The sequence below is a fragment of the Protomyctophum bolini genome (genome assembly GCF_963924005.1).
Source record: "Protomyctophum bolini genome assembly, chromosome: 4".
NCBI classification, from domain to species: Eukaryota; Metazoa; Chordata; class Actinopteri; order Myctophiformes; family Myctophidae; genus Protomyctophum; species Protomyctophum bolini.
The window spans coordinates 46,191,861-46,213,177 of record NC_137865.1 but is presented as its reverse complement, the minus strand read 5'-3'; the positions used below and the strand labels follow the sequence as shown (position 1 = coordinate 46,213,177).

General features: G+C 42.9%; 1 protein-coding gene across 1 annotated transcript in view; it reads right to left on the bottom strand.

Moving 5' to 3' along the window:
• Nucleotides 1-21,317, bottom strand: part of LOC308313802 (polypeptide N-acetylgalactosaminyltransferase 18-like) — a 123,859-nt gene that overhangs the window by 49,800 nt on the left and 52,742 nt on the right. The window contains exons 4-5 of the mRNA XM_080761129.1: nucleotides 16,461-16,647; nucleotides 2,504-2,701 (exon numbers count right to left, since the gene is read on the bottom strand). Coding sequence (XP_080617255.1) covers nucleotides 2,504-2,701; nucleotides 16,461-16,647 — 385 coding nt within the window. The remainder of the gene's footprint in view (nucleotides 1-2,503; nucleotides 2,702-16,460; nucleotides 16,648-21,317) is intronic.

Sequence of the window (21,317 nt, the reverse complement as noted above, 5' to 3'; positions counted from 1 at the left end):
AAGTTTGTGCACAGTAACACACACCAAAAGCTGGACACATAGGATGAAACAGAATATCAGAATATCAACGTCAGTATGAAACAGAATATGACCTTGTCGAGTGTGAAATTAATTTCACTTCACTGTCGATAGAAGCAACGCTGGTGAGCTCTTCTACAAGTGGTTAACCCATTCTGACCTGGGATCAGATTCATACGAGGTTTCCACTGGACACACACTGGTCTGATTAACCCATTCTGACCTGAGATCAGATTCTAAAAATGTCACAGTCGTTCTTCGATTTTTCAAAAATAGCAGACCTACAAGCTCGTAGCGCGCCACTCGGTGGCGCGCTATGAGCTTGTAGATCTGCTATTTTTCAATAGCTAAAGCATAACATGATGCCAACACCAAAATGGGTGCCCGGTCAGAATGGGTTAAGCATGTCTCCGATATTCAACCAAGGAAAAGTATTAACAAGAGCTTCTGAAAATCACATCTGTGTGAAGTGAGGGGCATTCTTATAATTGCACGTCATCATGCCGTAACAAACGTGTCTATTTGCTCAGACACATAATGACGTAAATTCTCCATTCCTTGTCAATGGGAATTTAATGTTTGTGAAAGACTAATCTACACTAATAGTTGATTATAGGAGGGGCTAGCGCCCCTATTGGATCCAGTGGAACACAGTTTTTACCCTCCCCATTTCCTAAAAGGTAACCGTTTTTGGCCATACAAGGTTGACCCAAATGATACAATAATGTTATCGTTAAATGGTGGTGAGCTCACAATACCAAGCTCTGAGTGGTACAGAACTAAATAAACCCCTCATCGCCTTTCAATACCACGTCTTTTCTAGGGAATAGTGAAATGAGACTGCTATGGCTCTGGGATATGCAGGGGATCAACAGCTATGGCTCTGGGATATGCAGGGGGATCAACAGCATTTACAATAGTTTGCCAGCCTATTTTAGGGGGAGCGCCGAGCGGAAGCCCTTTACAGGGGGCCGGTATTAAAACGGGATGACAGGGAATGTCACCCTCGTCAGCTCAAATGTCTGCACGCATCACATGCAGTACCCACGGGTGGCCATATATTTTAGGATAATGTGGTTTGAAACCATAGCATGCTCTCTATCCGCGTCAAAATGTGGGCAAAATGCCCACAGGGGTCATAATTCTCATATGTCAGGCCTGACGTGATGCAACCACCCGGGTTTGATATATTCCACCGTGCTTCTGAGCATACGACTATAACTCATGTTTCCGCTTTAGTGCTACAGAAATTACAAAAAAGAAAAGTCTACAGCAAGGAATCTTATTAATTAATTCTATTTCAATATGCTTTAAATCAATTCATGCTGAATTATCATTGCACTGGCTGATAATTTATGGTGTCAAGACATTCATTTTAATGTCATGATAATGGAAATTATAATTATAGATCCTTGGGCGGGGGTGGGGGTTCAGGGGTCCCCAGCTAAATGATTGATACTGTAGTTACAGTAGCGCCTAAATCCCTGTATTAGGTGCTACTGGCTGCTGACGGATGAGGAAGTTTAGACGTGTGCTGAAAGAACTGAGGTCCAGAATGTTCGTAGAGTGGATATTAAATTATATTTCTTTTCCTTACAAAATCCTATACTTTGAAGGCAAATAACATAAGTAACAAACAGTCAAACGTGGTGAATGCAACAGTCCCTGTCTGCACAGTCAGAAAACAGTTTGCCTCCTATCAACAACACCTGCAATTCATTAGGGACAGGGTTAAATACCCTCCCTGTAACTATGGCAACCTGAACTTGACCACACCCCTCAGTGGACATCATTGGCCACAATTAGGAGACTCAAAATGGCGCTTACAGTTACAGTAGGAACCAGACGGACCCATACCCGGTAACTGTAACTCTGAGAATGCACAAATGGACCCAAATGGACCCATGGGGGTCCGTGGCCTTGATTGATTGATTGAATACTTTATTAGGCAACATAAATGCAAACAGCACAATGTACAGTCAGGCATTTTTGTCCAAAAAAGGATTTCACCGAAGAAAGACCTTGCGGCCTTGTTTCCATTCAGGTCCTATCCACTCACACATGACATGAATAATAAGTTAACACAGTAACAGTAAGTGATATAACAATAATAATTTAAGGCAACATTATACATTTCCTCTAAACATGAAATATACAGTATTCACAGGTTGGGGCCGAAGGTTAATCGGAAGGGGATTATTATTCGCACAAAAGCGGCTGATGCGATCACCTCCTCCTCTCCCTTTGACTTGCTGACAGGTGAATTTTTAGGCCAGTCTTGAAGGAAGCCAGTGATTTGTTTGTTTTGAGCGATGGGGGGGAGGGCATTCCACACCTGGGTAGCAGTGCTTTGGAAGGTGAATTTGCCCATATTTGTTTTATAAATGGGTGGCCCCAGATCGGCCTAATGCATACCAAGCTGGAGGCTCTTGAAACAAAGAGCTTTTGAGGGACCACTACTCTAAAGACTGAAGGAGAGCTTTACCTGATGGGCGCTGTGTGGTTCTGCTGGGTCCACCAGGACTTTGGCGGGTTCAGGTACCGACACCAGAGCTCCCAGTCGAAGCCCTGCGCAGACAGCGGGTACTCCTCGATCTCAAAGGTGTCATACTTGATGTTGTCAAACGAGGGCGACACCACGCGCGTCCGGTCGTCCTTTATTCGTTGCAGTATGGGCTCCGCCCTGCAGAGAGAGACACACGGCACAGAAACATAATAATTAGGGTCGGATCGGGTGAACGGAAATCGGCTCTGATCTCTGATCGGAATCGGATCGGAATCGGGGAGAAAAGATCAGATTTTTTTATTGTCTAATGTAAATCTCAAAGAAAGATGTATAACCCATTCTGACCGGGCACCCATTTTGGTGTTAGCATCATGTTATGCTTTAGCTATTGAAAAATAGCAGATCTACAAGCTCATATCGCGCCACCGAGTGGCGCGATACGAGCTTGTAGGTCTGCTATTTTTGAAAAATTCGAAGAACGACTGACATTTTTAGAATCTGATCTCAGGTCAGAATGGGTTAATCAGACCCAGTGTGTGTCCAGTGGAAACCTCGTATGAATCTGATCTCAGGTCAGAATGGGATAAGCAGTGGGATTTTGTAAAAACTGTCGTGTTCATGCTAGTGGTTTTCCTTCTGGTCCCAGTCAGAGATCATCAAACAGTCTAGTCACACTCAGAGGATCCTTCTGGTCCCAGTCAGAGATCATCAAACAGTCTAGTCACACTCAGAGGATCCTTCTGGTCCCAGTCAGAGATCATCAAACAGTCTAGTCACACTCAGAGGATCCTTCTGGTCCCAGTCAGAGATCATCAAACAGTCTAGTCACACTCAGAGGATCCTTCTGGTCCCAGTCAGAGATCATCAAACAGTCTAGTCACACTCAGAGGATCCTTCTGGTCCCAGTCAGAGATCATCAAACAGTCTAGTCACACTCAGAGGCGTGAAAGACAATGAAAACAAAAGGAAATGCATGCTATGCATGATGGCATATAGGTGTCTGTAGTACTCTCTGTGAATGAGAGAGATACTATTTAACCCATTCTGACCTGAGATCAGATTCATACGAGGTTTCCACTGGACACACACTGGTCTGATTAACCCATTCTGACCTGAGATCAGATTCTAAAAATGTCAAAAATAGCAGACCTACAAGCTCGTAGCGCGCCACTCGGTGGCGCGCTATGAGCTTGTAGATCTGCTATTTTTCAGTAGCTAAAGCATAACATGATGCCAACACCAAAATGGGTTCCCGTTCAGAATGGGTTAACTTGACTTCAGTTCTATAATCATCTGTAGAACTGTATTCCCTCTAATTAACCAATACATCATTATTTTTGCTATGATTCCATGCTTTCATAGAAAGAAAATAAAAAAACACAATGACATTCTAATAAAAGTATAGTCACATTTTGCCTTTCAATAATTGAAAGGCAACACAACAGACTACACTAGAGTGACATACATTAGGATATTTGCTATTGTGATATGGCATAAGTGTTATATAAAATATAATCTCAAAATCAAGTGATCGGAATCGGATCGGGAGCAAAAAAACGCGATCGGGACATCCCTAATAATAATGTGAAACAATACATGAAAAATAAACACACACAAATGTCATGGCCACGGAATGTTCATGGAAAAATGGAAAAAAAATAAAAACCCTGTAACCCTGTTCTACAGTACTTATGCCACCCAGACACACAATAACTTTGTTCTCAATATACATGATGGCAGACTGGGAGATACTCTACAAACGTGACTGCGATGGGAAGCTCAGTGAGTAAGGAGAAGCTTTAATTTAAGGCCAGGTGGGTTGGCAGGTCTCTGGAGAGAAGAAAGGGATAACTGTCTAAACGCCTGCCAAGCCCTTAGCCCTTATCACACTCATTCTGAGCCGGCAGATGACACTGCTGGGGCTTTTGAGGAAGACATTTCGCACAATATGGGCCGTAGACAATTATCTGAAACTAAACAAAAAGAAAACATTGATGTTAGAAGAAATAAAACCACGCTGCCTACTCTAAAACAGCGAGGAGCTTTTTTGAGCGTTTGCTGCGTATAGGTGCTAACTGCTAACCACTCCTATTACGCAGCAATGTGTGCATGTAAAAGTAATGAAATGGCAGCGCACATGCACCCTTTGTTGGGGTTTGGGCACATGCTCCCTCAGTGCACCCCCCGCTGCCCTTCTCCACACAAGTGTGCCCACTTCCACATCTGTGCCCGTTTCCGCTGATCTCAGCATTTATTGACTGCCACGTACACCATTCTACTCTGCCTACTAATAATAATAATAATAACGGCTTACTGCCTGTTTTGTATAAGCCAAGAACCTGTGGATTCACCTGTGGATTTACTCCTGTTCATTCCTGATTCTGACCTCTGCCTTTTACCTGTTCCATGGACCCGTTCCATGGATTACCACTTTGCACACCCCTCTCTAACTCCAGGCCGTTTGTCTACCCTTCAGCTCGCCTCACCTACCCCCCCCCCCCCCGCTTCTGGGCCCTGACGACTACAAATTGAGATGGATGATTAACTCAAGTTCAAGGACTGTTTGAGGAAAGTCTGAAATTGCAGCGTGCGTGCGGTGTGTGTGTGTATGTGTGTGTGTGTGTGTGTGTGTGTGTGTGTGTGTGTGTGTGTGTGTGCGGTCTATTCAGTACTTATTTCAAGCCTTTATCTTGTCTTTCTTGTTCTTTTGTTTCTTTAAACCCAGTATCATCTTTTGTATAGTATGCTGATAAATTATTATGGTTAGTTAATTAGTTTTTTTTAATTTTGGGCATGTTTCGAAAAGCTTATGCCCACACAATATTTAAATTAATTGTCACAATAGAAAAAAAAAGAAAACCAAGTATCAACGATGCTGCAAGTCTATGAGAACAAACAAAACAGAACGAAAAAAATGTATCAGTTACACAAAAACAATGTCTTGTGGAAACACCAACCAACCTTTCGCTACTTGTGATCATTTATATTTGTTATTTATAAGTCAGGATGCAACAACAAATTAGTGTAACAGGAAAATGCACTGACCAGAAAACAGCCAGCCTCTGTGCCAAACCCATCCTACAGAAACTCAATACAATTCTGCAGGATGACACCCATGCGCTTCACGCCAAATGAAGTGCAGGATGAAACCCATCTGCAAGTACTTGTGAGCTTGTAGATCTGCTATTGCACCCAAAAAAACCTGAACTTTTAACATTCAGTAGATTTTCTGTAGTCTGGGGGTTTCTGGCTCAAACAAGTGCTCTGATTTTCCTGCTGTTTGTGTCACAGCCTGCAAATCCCATATATGTCAATGGGATTTGCCAGCAGATGTCACTGTATTCACGGTTTTGCCTGTTTTCATTGCAGCTCCAAAGGCTTCCAAACTACAGAGAAAACTCCAGACCACAGAAAATCCACTGAATGTTCAAAGTTCAGGTTTTTTTGGGTGTAATTGAGGTCATAAAACATAAAAGATAAAAGGAAAAATAAATGAAAATGAATGACACGAAACCTTTAAGACTTAAAGGTTAAGTGGTTAACAACAAACTAAGAAAGGAGGTATCATGAGAGAGGCCAGGCAGGCTGCAGTGTTCTGGATGAGAGAACATTGGGAGTGACGCCAGCCCAGTGGTGGGTTACTATCCAGATGGCAGATAACTAGAGCTTGGAAAAGCAGCTGGAGCGAATCCAGTCCAGTGTTGCCATGTCCGCTTATTATACTTTGCAGGGGCGACATTGGGCTCATTTTTCTGTAGTTTGTAGATGTTGATATACTGTATCTGTTGCAGGTTTCTGGGCTTGTTTGTCAAATGCAGTTGCTTATTTGGCCGTTTTCATTTCAAGGACTCCCAAATTGTACAAAATGTATTTGTTCACAGATATCCCCCATCTGAAATATTTTGTGCCAGGGAACCCCCGTACCAGATTTCTATGTTAAAATGTTTTGATTTTTTAGTTTTTTTCAAGAGTTGTTTGAAAATATTAGATCTACAAGCTCACATCGCAAAACAGGGCCGGCAGGTCCACCATGCAGTTGACCAAAAAATATATAATTTTGTGATGTATAGTATTCTGAAATGAATGACGACATTTGCACACGTTTTAATTTGGGGGTCCAAACAAAAGCTTGAGAACAAGCTAGAGCAGCTCGGACAGTTTAAGCCTTTTTATTGCCGAAACATCGACTCTCGATTCTGACACAGAACGAAGATCTGCCAGTGAAATGAAGACGAAGAGGACACGGATGACTCACTGTTGTACTTTATCCCATTCTGACCTGAGATCAGATTCATACAAGGTTTCCACTGGACACACTACTGGTCTGATTAACCCATTCTGACCTGAGATCAGATTCTAAAAATGTCAGTCGTTCTTCGATTTTTCAAAAATAGCTAAAGCATAACGTGATGCTAACACCAAAACGGGTTCCCGGTCAGAATGGGTTATACAGGAATCAAACAACCTTCAGACAATCTCATTACATTGACGTTGAAGGAAAGACATGGCAAAAGTCCACAGACTCCATATACTCTTGTGGGACCGTGCACCGTCTCACATTCATACATGATTTATAAGTTCAGCCCCGCAGAAGTATATTAGAATAACATTACCAACAAGTCCCAACATCAGAGCGGAGATATATGGGTGAGGCAAAGTGAGTGGTGGTCTTTTGTCCTGCATGCCTGCCGATTTGAGAAACTCCACAGCTTTCCTTCCATCTCGCTCTGCTCTTTTTCACACACACACACACACACACACACACACACACACACACACACACACACACACACACACACACGCTTAGAACTAACTAATTTAGTTGCTTGCGTTCACACGTGCTTGCGCGCACACAGTGAACCCCCCCAGCAGCAAACAATGAACTGTAGCTATCAGACAATTAAAGCTGGATAGGCATCTAATTAACAAGACCACCAGATCAAACAGTAAAAGATGAAAGGTTATACAGTGCTCAAATAATAACAAGACTCACAGCAGAATACTACCAGTAAGACGCCTATGGGCGAGGTCGCACGCACGCATCCGCATGGGTGACGGCAGACTGCTGGGAGAGCGCTGGCGCTTTGGCATGGGGGCGGTCAGATCAACATATGGAATGAATTCTGGGTAACACTTTATATTAAGAAGTGTTACCGAATTCTGTACTGGCCATATAATGGAGCGTCTCTTGAGTGTACAGGGTTTGATGAGGTCAGATCAACATAATGGAATGTCAGAACAGGTCAGCTCCATATATGGAGATCTAAGGGTGGCAGCGGGGGCAGTGTCTTGACTCTTGAGTGTACAGGGCTTGGTGGGGCCGGGCCTTAATTTCGCATTTGCATGTGTTAATGACTGTTGGTAGGGCGTTCCACATTTTGGTGGCATAGGAGCGAAAATAATTTAGTCCCTTGTTGTTTGTGCCGAATCTGGGTTGCACATGGTTTGTTGACCTCCCTCTGGGGTTGTGGGTGTGGACTTCGTTAACATTAAGGAAGTATTTATCTCTGATGTCACGAGGCGCATGACCATATTATGGTCATAACTGGGGTGACGAACTAACAAACCAACTAACTTAACTGACGGGAAATACACTGTGGATATTATAAAGGAAAAGAAAACCCTTAAACAAGCCTGGTAAAAACACACACACACACACACACACACACACACACACACACACACACACACACACACACACACACACACACACACACACACACACACGAAGGTTTGCATGTGAGCCTGGCAATTAGGTCTTTGTATTCTCCCACAATGCTGTACAGATTCTGTTTCCAGAAATTGCAGAACATTTTAAAACAGAACTGGAGATGGTGACTGTGAGTCCACTCTTCTTCACTGAAGTGGGTGTTAGTAAAATGGTGAGTGGTCAGAATGCAATATCATTTCCACTAATAAAAAATAAATTTACTGTACACGTAGATTAACCAAACCCTGCAGGCACCGTTAACAGCTGAAATTAATTTAGGAAAATGTTGGTCATCCATGGTGGTAGATAACGAGAGCGCACGTGCGCACACACACACACACACACACACACACACACACACACACACACACACACACACACACACACACACACACACACACACACACACACACACACACACACACACACACACACACACACACACACACACACACACACACACACACGCGCGCACGCACACGCACGCTCACACATGTTTAATTATAGATCTAAAAAAAAATCTACAAGCTGAAAAACACTTGGGGATATAATTATTTGCCCGAACAATAGCCAATGGGGATTAAGGTAATTGCAATGCCGTCTAACTAAAGGCACAAGGCGGATTTAGCAGTCGATGATTTGGGTATAATTAGGCTACATCTAATTATAATGACATGTATGTATGTATGTATGTACAGTATGTATGTATGTGTACAACATAATCCTTATACTGTACTGGGCAGGAGAGAGAGAGAGAGAGAGAGAGAGAGAGAGAGAGCAGAAGATATAAATAGTATAGACGTCGGAAGCGCCCTACTTCCGTATTCACAGCCAGGCATTTGGAGTACTTTACTGTCTGAGGGAACGGATGACACTTCTATGTGGATGCCATACTGTACATCTGAAGGACTTTACTGTCTGAGGGAACGGATGACACTTCTATATGGATGCCATATACTGTACATCTGAAGGACTTTACTGGGGGAACGGATCACACTGGATGCCATACTGTACATCTCACAAAGATTCCTCACAGCACAAAAGCACCATGGATTGAATACCTACGGAAACACGTACTACAGTAGCATGACATTGTTAGGAATGGAGATGTTTCTTTAACCCATTCTGACCGGGAACCCATTTTGGTGTTATAGCATCATGTTATGCTTTAGCTATTGAAAAATAGCAGATCTACAAGCTCATATCGCGCCACCGAGTGGCGCGCTACGAGCTTGTAGGTATGCTATTTTTGAAAAATCGAAGAACGACTGACATTTTTAGAATCTGATCTCAGGTCAGAATGGGTTAATCAGACCCAGTGTGTGTCCAGTGGAAACCTCGTATGAATCTGATCTCAGGTCAGAATGGGTTAATACTTTCTATGCGGCGTTGCATCTCGAGCTTTTCAAGGACCCCCATAACCACTTTCTGTGGCCCAAACAAACACGCAGAGCAAGAAACAGTTCACCACATGAACGAGCGTCTCTGTTCTGAAGAGGTTACTGTTAGAAGGTGCTTACTAGACCCCTGGGAGATGGATTGCTGAGGTGGAGCGCCACGCCTACCATCAGCTCCCAGTACTTCCTGCACGACTTGCCTCACCCAAGCCGCGCTGAGTTGGCGGTGCCCGCCCGGGACCCAAGACCTTGTGGTCCAATCTACCGACTGAGCTTCTGGGCATCTCATAATAGACAAACATTCAGCAAAACATTCTGCGAAAATAGCAGATCTATACAAGTGTTAGTGACTAGGGTTCAGGTGATCAGAAATCGGGGCCGATCACGTCATTTTCTGGGACATACCTAGTATCAATATTATATCCATATCATGATATTAGACTGGATATTGTCTGTGATTTGGGATATTGTGTTATTGTGATATGGCATAAATGATGAGATGCTCAAAATCAAATGATCGGAATCGGATGGGGAGCAAAAAAAAAACGCGATCGGGACATCCCTAGTTGCGACTATGCTTTGTGACGTGTGAGCTGGTAGATTGGCTACTATCGGCACAGAGATTTGGTGTAGAGCAGACTCTCTACACTGACTGTAGAGGGGAAATGGAAATTCAAGTATTGAACCCTGGGTACGCCCGTCAAGGAAGTACAGTATATCTGTTTTAAATGGTTAACCCATTCTGAACGGGAACCCATTTTGGTGCTAGCATCGTGTTATGCTTTAGCTATTGAAAAATAGCAGATCTACAAGCTCATAGCGCGCCACCGAGTGGCGCGCTACGAGCTTGTAGGTCTGCTATTTTTGAAAAATCGAAGAACGACTGACATTTTTAGAATCTGATCTCGGGTCAGAATGGGTTAATCAGACCAGTGTGTGTCCAGTGGAAACCTCGTATGAATCTGATCTCAGGTCAGAATGGGTTAAATAAAGAGTGTTATGTAAGAGAGAGAGCGAGAACAAAGGAAGGAAAAACAGCATTGCTCATACATTCCCAGTAACTAGGTGTGAAATTACATTTGATGCAAATTTGCTAATTACTTTCGCTCCTCAGTGTGGCTAAAGCAACATGAGCTTATCAAGGTAACTGTATACAGTAGCACTGCAGCACACAGAGAAACACTTAACTGTAAGCTCTAATGCAAACTGTCAGTCGTGTCTGTGCGTTTGCCACACACACACACCACACACACACACACACACACACACACGTTTGTCTGTGTGAGTGCTTGGTTGACAGGAGCTAAGCTAAGAAGTTTTTCATATCCAGCTGAGCTCTACCGTGGCACTGTAAAGTATCACATCATGTGTCACTCCCCCCCCCCCTGTGGATATGCGTGGGAGGTTTGTGTCGCCTGATAGATTGCGTGTGTATATAAATGTGCATGTGTGTGTTCTTTGTGTAGGTGTGTGATGTGAGAGAGCAAATAAGAATGGAGAGAAAGAGAGGAGGTTGTAGTGGTGGGTAGCAGACACGGAAACGTGCATAACCTCTAAAGCTGCTTGCGTTTAGCACCACCAACTGTTGCCTTGGAACCAGCATGCGAGTGAGAAGAATGGTTGAGTTTGTTTGTATGCAACTATGCACGTTTGTCAGCATGTGTGCACCGCACGCGTGTTTATACATACTGTACAGTATAGAACAAATGTGTGAAATGTAAATGAGAGCAGGCAGAGAGTACTGCTGTTGCATGAACACATGATTAACCCATTCTGGGCGGGAACCCCTTTTGGTGTTTTAACTAAGCATTATGTTATACTTTAGCTATTGAAAAATAGCAGATCTACAAGCCACCGAGTGGCGCGCTACGAGCTTGTAGGTCTGCTATTTTTGAAAAATCGTGAAAAAAAAAAAAAAACGTCTTCTGAAAGAATATATATATTCAAAGATGTGTGCCATCTTTGAATGTATATTCTATTTCATTTCGACGTCAGGCCTAAATGAGTTAAGCAAAGATCCAGGGGTATACTTGGCACAAAGACCTTACCTTTACAGATAATATCTGTAAAGGTAAGGTCTTTCATGTATAGCCAAGTATACCCCATAATACATAATATGTGTAGACTGTATGTGTGTATTGTATACACGCACAGACACAGGTATTGAATGCAGCCACGTTCAGTGCCAAGGTTGGTGTATACAGTCAATAAAGGGAATGTGCTGGAGGACATGAGACCGAGGTTTAGTTACAATAGAGTTGGAGTAGCAGAGAAATGCTGCATTTCTGGATATTTGCTGCATGTTCATGCCACAATGTGTCACAAAAATGTGTGAAAATTGATTTTCTACACAAAGCACACCTGATGATTTAGTGCTCTGTGCCTTGGAGAATTTATTTTGCGTGAACCTTGTTGCTTGTTTCCAACACTGTAAATGTCGGTATGTATTGTATGTATGCCATGCACTCTGTCTGCCTGTATGTATGTACAGTATGTCATTCTGAAAATACCAAACATGGCTCAATTGACTACGCATACCTCTAGGTTCTTTCCTCTTCAACTTCACATAACATCAACTTCACATAACCATGGATGAAACTGTGGTCCTACCCGCCCCCATGAGACTTACAAATCCCAAATGTTTATAAACAAATCCCAAATGTTTGTAAACAAATCCCAAATGTTTATAAACAAATCCCAAAATGTTTATAAACAAATCACAAATGTTTATAAACAAATACCAAAATGTTTATAAACAAATCCCAAATCCCATGAGACTTGGTCCTACCCCCCCGACCATGAGACTTACTACAGGTCAACTGGAAGTGGTCCTACCCCCCCCATGAGACTTACAAATCCCAAATGTTTATAAACAAATCCCAAATGTTTGTAAACAAATCCCAAATGTTTATAAACAAATCCCAAATGTTTATAAACAAATCACAAATGTTTATAAACAAATCACAAATGTTTATAAACAAATACCAAAATGTTTATAAACAAATCCCAAATCCCATGAGACTTGGTCCTACCCCCCCGACCATGAGACTTGTAGACAACTGGTAGTGGTTTTGTACTGTAGTTTACATGTATGTGTCGTAGCCTATACGAACCTCTCAAGAACAGATTCCGAGCTACACTACTGAATCCGCCGGCAGGGGCATGCAGAATGTTGTTAGTGGGAAATTGGGAATCAAAACATAGGCGCACCAACGGAGGAGGAAAAGGCCTAGGGCGGAGCTCACGGGCCAACATCCTGATATCCACAGTCTGTTTGGCCCCGCCCCCAGAGGCAAACCCAACGTTTTTGGACCATGTGTTCTCGGATTAGTGTGAAATTGACCGGAGTGGATATATATATATATATATTTCTTTTTACCATCATTGCCCCTCTGACTTCAAGGCAAGGGTAAACAAGCCATGGTAATTGCCATCCAATTGACCCCACTCACCAACCCCAGTGCTCATTTGTAAGGTATTTGTCTAATATTGCTGCTTTCAGGTAGAAACCTTCTATCTCCATATTTCAACGATTGGCTTTTTCGTAAATGAATGACCTACTTTGCTGTAAAAGGCGTTTGACAGCATCCACCGCGAAACCCTGTGGAAGATCCTGCAGTCATATGGAATCCCCCATAACATTACCTCAATAATAGGGATGTTTGACCATTTGCACTGAAGCAAGATGGCAGCCATGTGGCGACGTCGCTCTCCATTGGCCAGTAGCGCAGGCGAGCCATCTAGCCTTTTTTTTTTTCAATTATTTTATCCCATGATTTTGTAACCCATTTTTCACCACCCTCCGCCAACCTGGGGAGAGCAACGGACTTGAACTCATGCTTCCTTCTTGCATGAGTGTCCAAGTCGCTCCTTTACACCTGAGAGGGTGGAGTTTCCCTGGTTGGACGTAGCGCGTGGAAGGAACACGTTATTCCAACCAGTTCCTTTCCCCTCCATCAGGCGCCCCGGCTGGCCAGGGGGAGGCAGTTTAGAGACCAGGCATCTAGCCTTTCTTATATCTATGTTGTATGTAGTTGTAGATCTATTTTTGCTCCTTTTGCGTGACACTCTCGCATGATGAAGTAGGGCATTCATTCACAAACCCCCCCCCCCCCCCAAAAAAGATGAAACGTGGAGTTACAAGGTCCGACATAAACGACTTACAAATACAGTATCCATTTCGGTTTTTAACCGCTGTTAAAAACCAAACAACCCACTTCAGTGAAGAAGAGTGGACTGTGGACTACTTCCAATTCCACTTTTCAGTTCCACTTACATTTTTCGGGAAAAATAATTTATACGGCAGTTTAACCTAATTGCCAGGCGCTCATGCAATTCTGCATGTAGCTTGAATTAATTATGAACTGCAATAGTTGCCTTGATCACCTCTCATGCTCTGGTTCCGGCAGTGATGTGTCAAATATGCCTTTATATTTTGTTTCCTGATTATAATTAAGCTACTCGCTGATAGGCAATTTTGGCGTCACGCTAGCTGGGCATGTGTACTAAAATGGCAGAAGAGTCATCACACAGCAATCAATCAAAACTACAGAATAAACTCTAATAACTAAACAAAACTATTCTCACACATTTTCATGTCAAGGTCCCTCAAATCGATATGTGAAAATATTTCGTGCCAGGGACCCCCATAACAGAAGATTTGTGTTAAAAGCAGTGTTGTTCAACTTACTTTTAAAATGTAACTAGTTATAGCTCTGGAAATTACTTAGTTACTAAACTTACTTACTAGTTACTAAATTATGAAAGTAACTAGTTACTTTACTTGAATTATAATAAAAATTTAAGTCCGTTTACATAGTGGTGGTCCATCTGAATCATTGTCTAGGTGGTGTGTAGCTCTGATTCATAACCTTCTACTGCTTCTACGATTCTGCCCTGCAGTACAAGGCTATGGGACTTACAATTTTAAATCTCAAATCGAAATCAGACCAGCCTCTCCTCTTTAGCGAAAATAAAAAGAACGTTTTTGCTACTCACCAAAACAAAGGCGGGTTGTGTCAATAGAAAGCCTACTTTCCTTAGTGGACGCACTCTGAGCCCCCCACCACACGTATTTAAACGGTACTTTTTGGCCAAAAAGGGATTTTTTTTCACCGGAGGAAAAATATTCTCTATGAGGCAGTTCTCTGGGCAATATCAGTAGATGGCGCAGCGGAGTAACTAAAAATGTTTTTTTCCCGGTGGAAACAAAATCCCTTTTTGCCCAAAAAGTACAGTTTATACGTGTGGTGGGGGGCTCAGAGTGCTTCCACTAAGGAAAGTAGTCTTTCTATTGACACAACCCGCCTTTGTTTTGGTGAGTAGCAAAACGTTCTTTTTATTTACACTAAAGAGTAGAGGCTGGTCTGCATTCATGCGAGCGGCGGAAGTTGAAAGTAACATAGCTCTAAGGCTACGCATTAGAGCTATGGACCAGAGCTAGGTGGTGTGGTAGAGGTACAGCAGGGTATTTGGCTACCAGTTTCGTGGCCCCATGGACTTTGTTAAGGTTCTTGAATAGATTGGCTCTTTATTGCTGTGGACAATGCTTTCTGTCCTCCACACAATTTGCATTTTACCTCGATATTGTTTTGCGTTCTTTATCCCCACGAATTTGCCATTGCACCGTGTGGTGGTGAGCGTGCTGTCGGAACACCGGTGTTTTGTGTGTGCGTCCGTTCAGCGAGGGTTTGTGTGTGTGACTGTTTACCCCATAACACAAGACCCGCCCAACTCTGTCTCTGATTGGCTTACCCTGAATATTATTGCCCTACATTAACCAATCATCACCTCTTCTGCGACGTGCCTTTGCTCAAGTTAACCCATTCTGACCTGAGATCAGATTCATACGAGGTTTCCACTGGACACACACTGGTCTGATGAACCCATTCTGACCTGAGATCAGATTCTAAAAATGTCAGTCGTTCTTCGATTTTTCAAAAATAGCAGACCTACAAGCTCGTAGCGCGCCACTCGGTGGCGCGCTATGAGCTTGTAGATCTGCTATTTTTCAATAGGTAAAGCATAACATGATGCTAACACCAAAATGGGTGCCCGGTCAGAATGGGTTAAGGTTTCAAATGTATACCAATGTATTAAAAAAAGTCATCTTCTAAATTGTGAACATTTTGATATCCAGGCTGAAAAGACCTCAGCAGGAAAAGGGACACAGACAATTCTGGTAGTCAATGAGTTGACACATTTTGTCTGGAGAACCTCCCCAAGGGCCCCTCCATGGACTCAACTGTGAGAACCACCGAACTTAATTGTCCTGTCATTTTGTGTTTTCACTAGAGAGACAACTAGCCATGTCACATGAAATGGCCGTCACTTTTGTCTTTTAAGATGTCAAAGCTGTCAAAGCTGCCTCTGTGATTCCCAGACATTGACGGTTACTCAATTATGGGGATTCTTCGTATGCATGATTTATCAGAACGGCAGTGCATGACAGTAAAAAAATGAGCCCATTTTTACGCTCTCCCACTAAAGATAACGCATTTATATCTGCTATATTAGGTATATCAAAATTGTGATATGAGATGGTTTGGGCCCTAGGGTAGATACCCTCACAAAAACATGCAGTATTCCTGGTCTCTAAACTGCCTCCCCCTGGCCAGCCGGGGCACCTGATGGAGGGGAAAGGAACTGGTTGGAATAACGTGTTCCTTCCAGCAACTTGGACACTCAAGCATGAAGGAAGCATGAGTTAAGTCCGTTGCTCTCCCCAGGTTGGCGGAGGGTGTGTAGAGCCCAGGATCACATTAGATGATTGACAAAGGGGTGAAAAATCGTGGGATAAAAAATATACTGTATGAACCATGACACTCACCATCCTACGTTGAACTCCACATGGGCGTCGAACAGAGCGACCACGGGGGCAGACGCTGCTCTCCATCCACTGACACGGGATCTGATCAGACCTTCCTGCTTGTCATGGCGCACCAGCTTGATGAAATCCGGACCATGCTGCCCATTGGTCTCTGCCACGAAGCTCTGAAGGTGTTCCTTTAGCTCCGCTGGGGACATGGGGACAGACAGACTTTCACAGTGAATGGACAGACGCACCGACCAACATTTTTGAGTGGTGCAACCACTCCCTTACGGCGCTGTGTGTGTGGCTGGCTGGCTGGCTGGCTGGGTGGCTGGCTGGGTGTCTGGGTAGGAGCACGAAAACAGCATGGTTGTTTTTTACCACCTGTGCGCAACCTAACGCACACACAAACACACACGCACGTATTAACTGTACATATGATGCTTTCGGGTGTGCCAGTACAGTACAGTGACAGTACCCCCCCCCCACACACACACACCACTCAATTATTTTTTATTGATATATTTATAGTAGGCTGATAGGAAATGGGGGGTGCAGCAAAGGTCATGGGATCAGGAGTCGAACAAGGGCTTAAATGAACACTTGCAGTGTCGATAATTTATCTGCTCCGTAAGACGGTTGAAAAAGAGGTCATGAGTGCAAGTGTGCGTCCATGTGTGTCTGTACAGAAAAAGTTAGCAGAACTGTACAGTGAGAAACTGCATCTGCAGTATTATTCTGTATTCATCCATGAGACATCCCTTCAGACTGATATATCCTCCGGCAAATAGAATACACATAACAGTATATGAAATAAACCAATGTTGTAGAGTTTGTGCTTCCATCATGACGAATAACAAAATTTGAAGACTGAGGAAGATATTGAAGTAATGGTGAATTCATGAACGGAGAAATGAGTCACAGGCACAGGAATAAACACAACACTGATTGGCTGCCCACAAATGGACTTTATTTTCTGACCTGCGATCTCCACTACGTTGAGTAAGAGAGCCTGCAGGCTGCAGTAGGACTCTGATGATCTTTAACATCAGCCATCGCTCTGTATCCTCTTAACCCATTCTGACCTGAGATCAGATTCCTACGAGGTTTCCACTGGACACACACTGGTCTGATTATTAACCCATTCTGACCTGAGATCAGATTCTAAAAATGTCAGTCGTTCTTCGATTAAAAAAAAAATAGCAGACCTACAAGCTCGTAGCGCGCCACTCGGTGGCGCGCTATGAGCTTGTAGATCTGCTATTTTTCAATAGCTAAAGCATAACATGATGCCAACACCAAAATGGGTTCCCGTTCAGAATGGGTTAACATCAGCCATCTCTCTGTATCCTCTTAAAGATGGAGTGCCACATTTCTTTTAAACTTTTTCCAGTGTTTCATAAATGGTAAATGGTGCATTTATATAGCGCCTTTATACAAGGCGCATTACATTCACCCATTCATACACCGATTGCGGCAGAAGCCATGCAAGGTATACCAACCAGCACATCGGGAGCAATTTGGGGTTCATGTGTCTATGAGGTGACAGTACTTCATTAGACACCCTGGGGTCGTTTTTATGTGCAATGGTATTTAGGGTTTCTTCCTGGAGGCTGAACCCTTGACAGTCAAACGGGCCAATGAAATAAACAGTAATATACCGGTAGTGACATAAAAAATATCGTGGCACTCCACACCCGTCCTCCGTGAACTCCACTGGCTCCCAGTCAAGTCCGGAATTGATCTCAAAATACTCACCATCACCTACAAAACCCTCAACAACCAGGCCCCCCCCCTCTACCTCTCTGAACTCATCAACCCCCATGTCCCCTCTCGCTCCCTCAGGTCAAGCACTGCCAACCAACTGGAACCCCACAAGTCTCCAACAAACGAACTTGGGGAGACAGGGCCTTCGCAGTGGCTGCCCCTTCTCTTTGGAACTCACATCAGAGCTGCCTCCACCTTCGAAATGTTCAAAAGCACACTCAAAACCCACCTTTTCAAACTGGCTCTCCCTACATAACCCTAAAAGAAACTAAAGAATCATTACATCAAGCAGACCTTGAATTTTACGGTTCACAACAAGATTTTACCCTCACCTGTTGACTGTTTAGTTGTCCCAGCAAGACATAAATGACAACAAACCACACATGTGTTCACTAAGGCAGGGACAGTCGCATTACCACAATACCATGGTTATGTGATCAATAGTGTTGTGTTGCTTTTTACACCGCGTTAAGACGAATTCCATACCACTACAGCCCTAGCATTCATTGCCCACAGTTTTTTCTCCATCCGGGCAGAGTTTTGTGCTCTGTGCATGCTCCCGCTAGCTCAGATTATGGAAAACAACAAAATACACTACCATAGTTATATGCAGACGATAAACAAATCAAATGATACAACCGTATCACCAGAGGACCACCAAATGAACAAAGACAAAATTGAAGAGCTTTTAGATCCAAGAAACAGGTTAAAAGTCAGCAGCCAAATCCAATCGGTAATGTCAATTGAAATTCACACATTGAGTACGCCAACGTGCATCAAAATAAAGGCCCCTATAGTGCCAGAGTAGTCTGATCGCTTTTACTCTGAAAGCCATGAACCGGAAATACTTTCTTAAAAAAATTGACTTGACAAAGTGAGCTCATAATCCCCGATCATCTTAATATATTTATATAAACTCCAAAAAGCGTTCATATTTTGCGGGAGAGACGGATGAGGAGCAGAAATGCAGCGCCAGCATATCGATCCATTCATCACCACGGAGAGCGCCCTGGATGAGGAGATACGAGTCATTCTTTCCGCCGCGCTAACATGGGAGTCAATGACAAGCTAATATTTGCACAGAGCGTTAGCATACGGCAAGCGAAAAGCGAAATGCCAAAAAAAAAAAAGGAATAATTCTGAATATTATTATCTCGCCCCGCGTCGTTTGGACGTCGCTAGGACGTCCACAGACGTCCAAGGTACCACTCGGTTCTGATCCTTATGACGTTTCCAGACGTATTTTGTACAGAATGTGTTAAGACATTTCAGCTCTGGATTAACCATTTACTGCAATGATACTACATTTAGTTTGGTGGTGTGGCTCTGCTCATGTGATAATACAGATCACCTGTCGTATCACAGTACAATCTACATGATCATCCTAGTAACAATATTAAACAAACAAACATTTGACACTGGCAGCTGTACGACCGGCTCCGACAGCTAAGCACGCAGAATGAGCAGTGAACAGTCAGAGGCTGCTTAAAAAGAGAGAGTTAGAATGTAAGCCTCCTGACTTCCGTACCTGTAATGAACTAACGCTATGCTGAATAAACCACTAGCCATTATCAAAAACATTGCCATAATCATGGACTCAGGCCTGATTTTAAACAGTTCACAAAATCAGCCTACTATCACCTAAAAAATATAGCATGGGTTAAAGGACTAAGTCTCAGCAGGATCTAGAAAAACTTCTGCAGTAGACTGGAATACTGTAACAGTGTCTTTCTAAGACTCCCTAAAAGAATCCATCAGACGACTGCAGTTTGATTCAGAACGCTGCTGCTCGACTCCTTACTAATACCCAGAAAGTGGAGCATATCACTCAAGTTCTTAAATCCTTACACTAGCGACTAGCTGGCTCCCTGAGTAAAATAATTCATTTCAAAATGCTACCGAATACATTTCTGAACTTGTACGATATCATGAACCATCCAGACCTCTCAGGTCATCTGGGGAAGGACTGCTTTCAGTTTTCAACCACAAATAAACACGAGGGAGCAGCATTTATTTTTTATGTACTGCAGCACTGGTTACATATCTGTAACAAACTCCCAGAAAACTACATGCAGGCCTGCTGCCTCTCTTAACCCATTCTGAACGGGAACCCATTTTGGTGTTAGCGTCATGTTATGCTTTAGCTATTGAAAAATAGCAGATCTACAAGCTCATAGCGCGCCACCGAGTGGCGCGCTACGAGCTTGTAGGTCTGCTATTTTCGAAAAATCGAAGAGCGACTGACATTTTTAGAATCTAATCTCAGGTCAGAATGGGTTAATCAGAGTCAGACCAGTGTGTGTCCAGTGGAAACCTCGTATGAATCTGATCTCAGGTCCGAATGGGTTAAGAACTTTCTGTTTGCTGCTGCCTTTAATGGTTATTATTCTTTTTTCTCTTTTCTCCTCTGCACTGTAACAGTATCTTTTACCTTTTTTTTTGTTTTATGCAACCTAATGTAATTTTATAATTATATTATTGTATTTCCTTTTGCTTGATGTTTTGTGTGAAGCACATTGTTGTAAATGTGCTATAGAAATATAATTACCTTGCCTGCAGAGCACAGCTTCCAAAATTAGTTTCATTTGTTTCAGGAATGCTAGATTGGTACTCGTGTTCTTAGAAGGTTCGTACATTTTGATAAATATAATGTATATGTAACATGATGTCACTCTTAACCCATTCTAGATGGGAACGACCCTTTTGGTGTTTTAACTAAGCATTATGTTATACTTTAGCTATTTAAAAATAGCAGATCTACAAGCTCATAGCGCGCCACCGAGTGGCGCGCTACGAGCTTGTAGGTCTGCTATTTTTGAAAAATCGTGAAAATACGGCACAAATCTTTGAATATATATTCTTTCAACGTCAGGCCTGAATGGGTTAATATTTTACGCTTAATTGATTATCGTTTGTCAAAATTAAACAGCCGACAATCAATAAACAACAGCAATGATCTGAGCACTGAGGTTGAATTATGTCTCCTCAGTTATCACAGCAGGGAATTGTTATTTTGATTGATTGATTGAAATATTTATTAACAGTTATTAAACAGTTTGTAGAATTACAGTACATTTCAAGCACAAACTCAATACAAAGACTGTATTC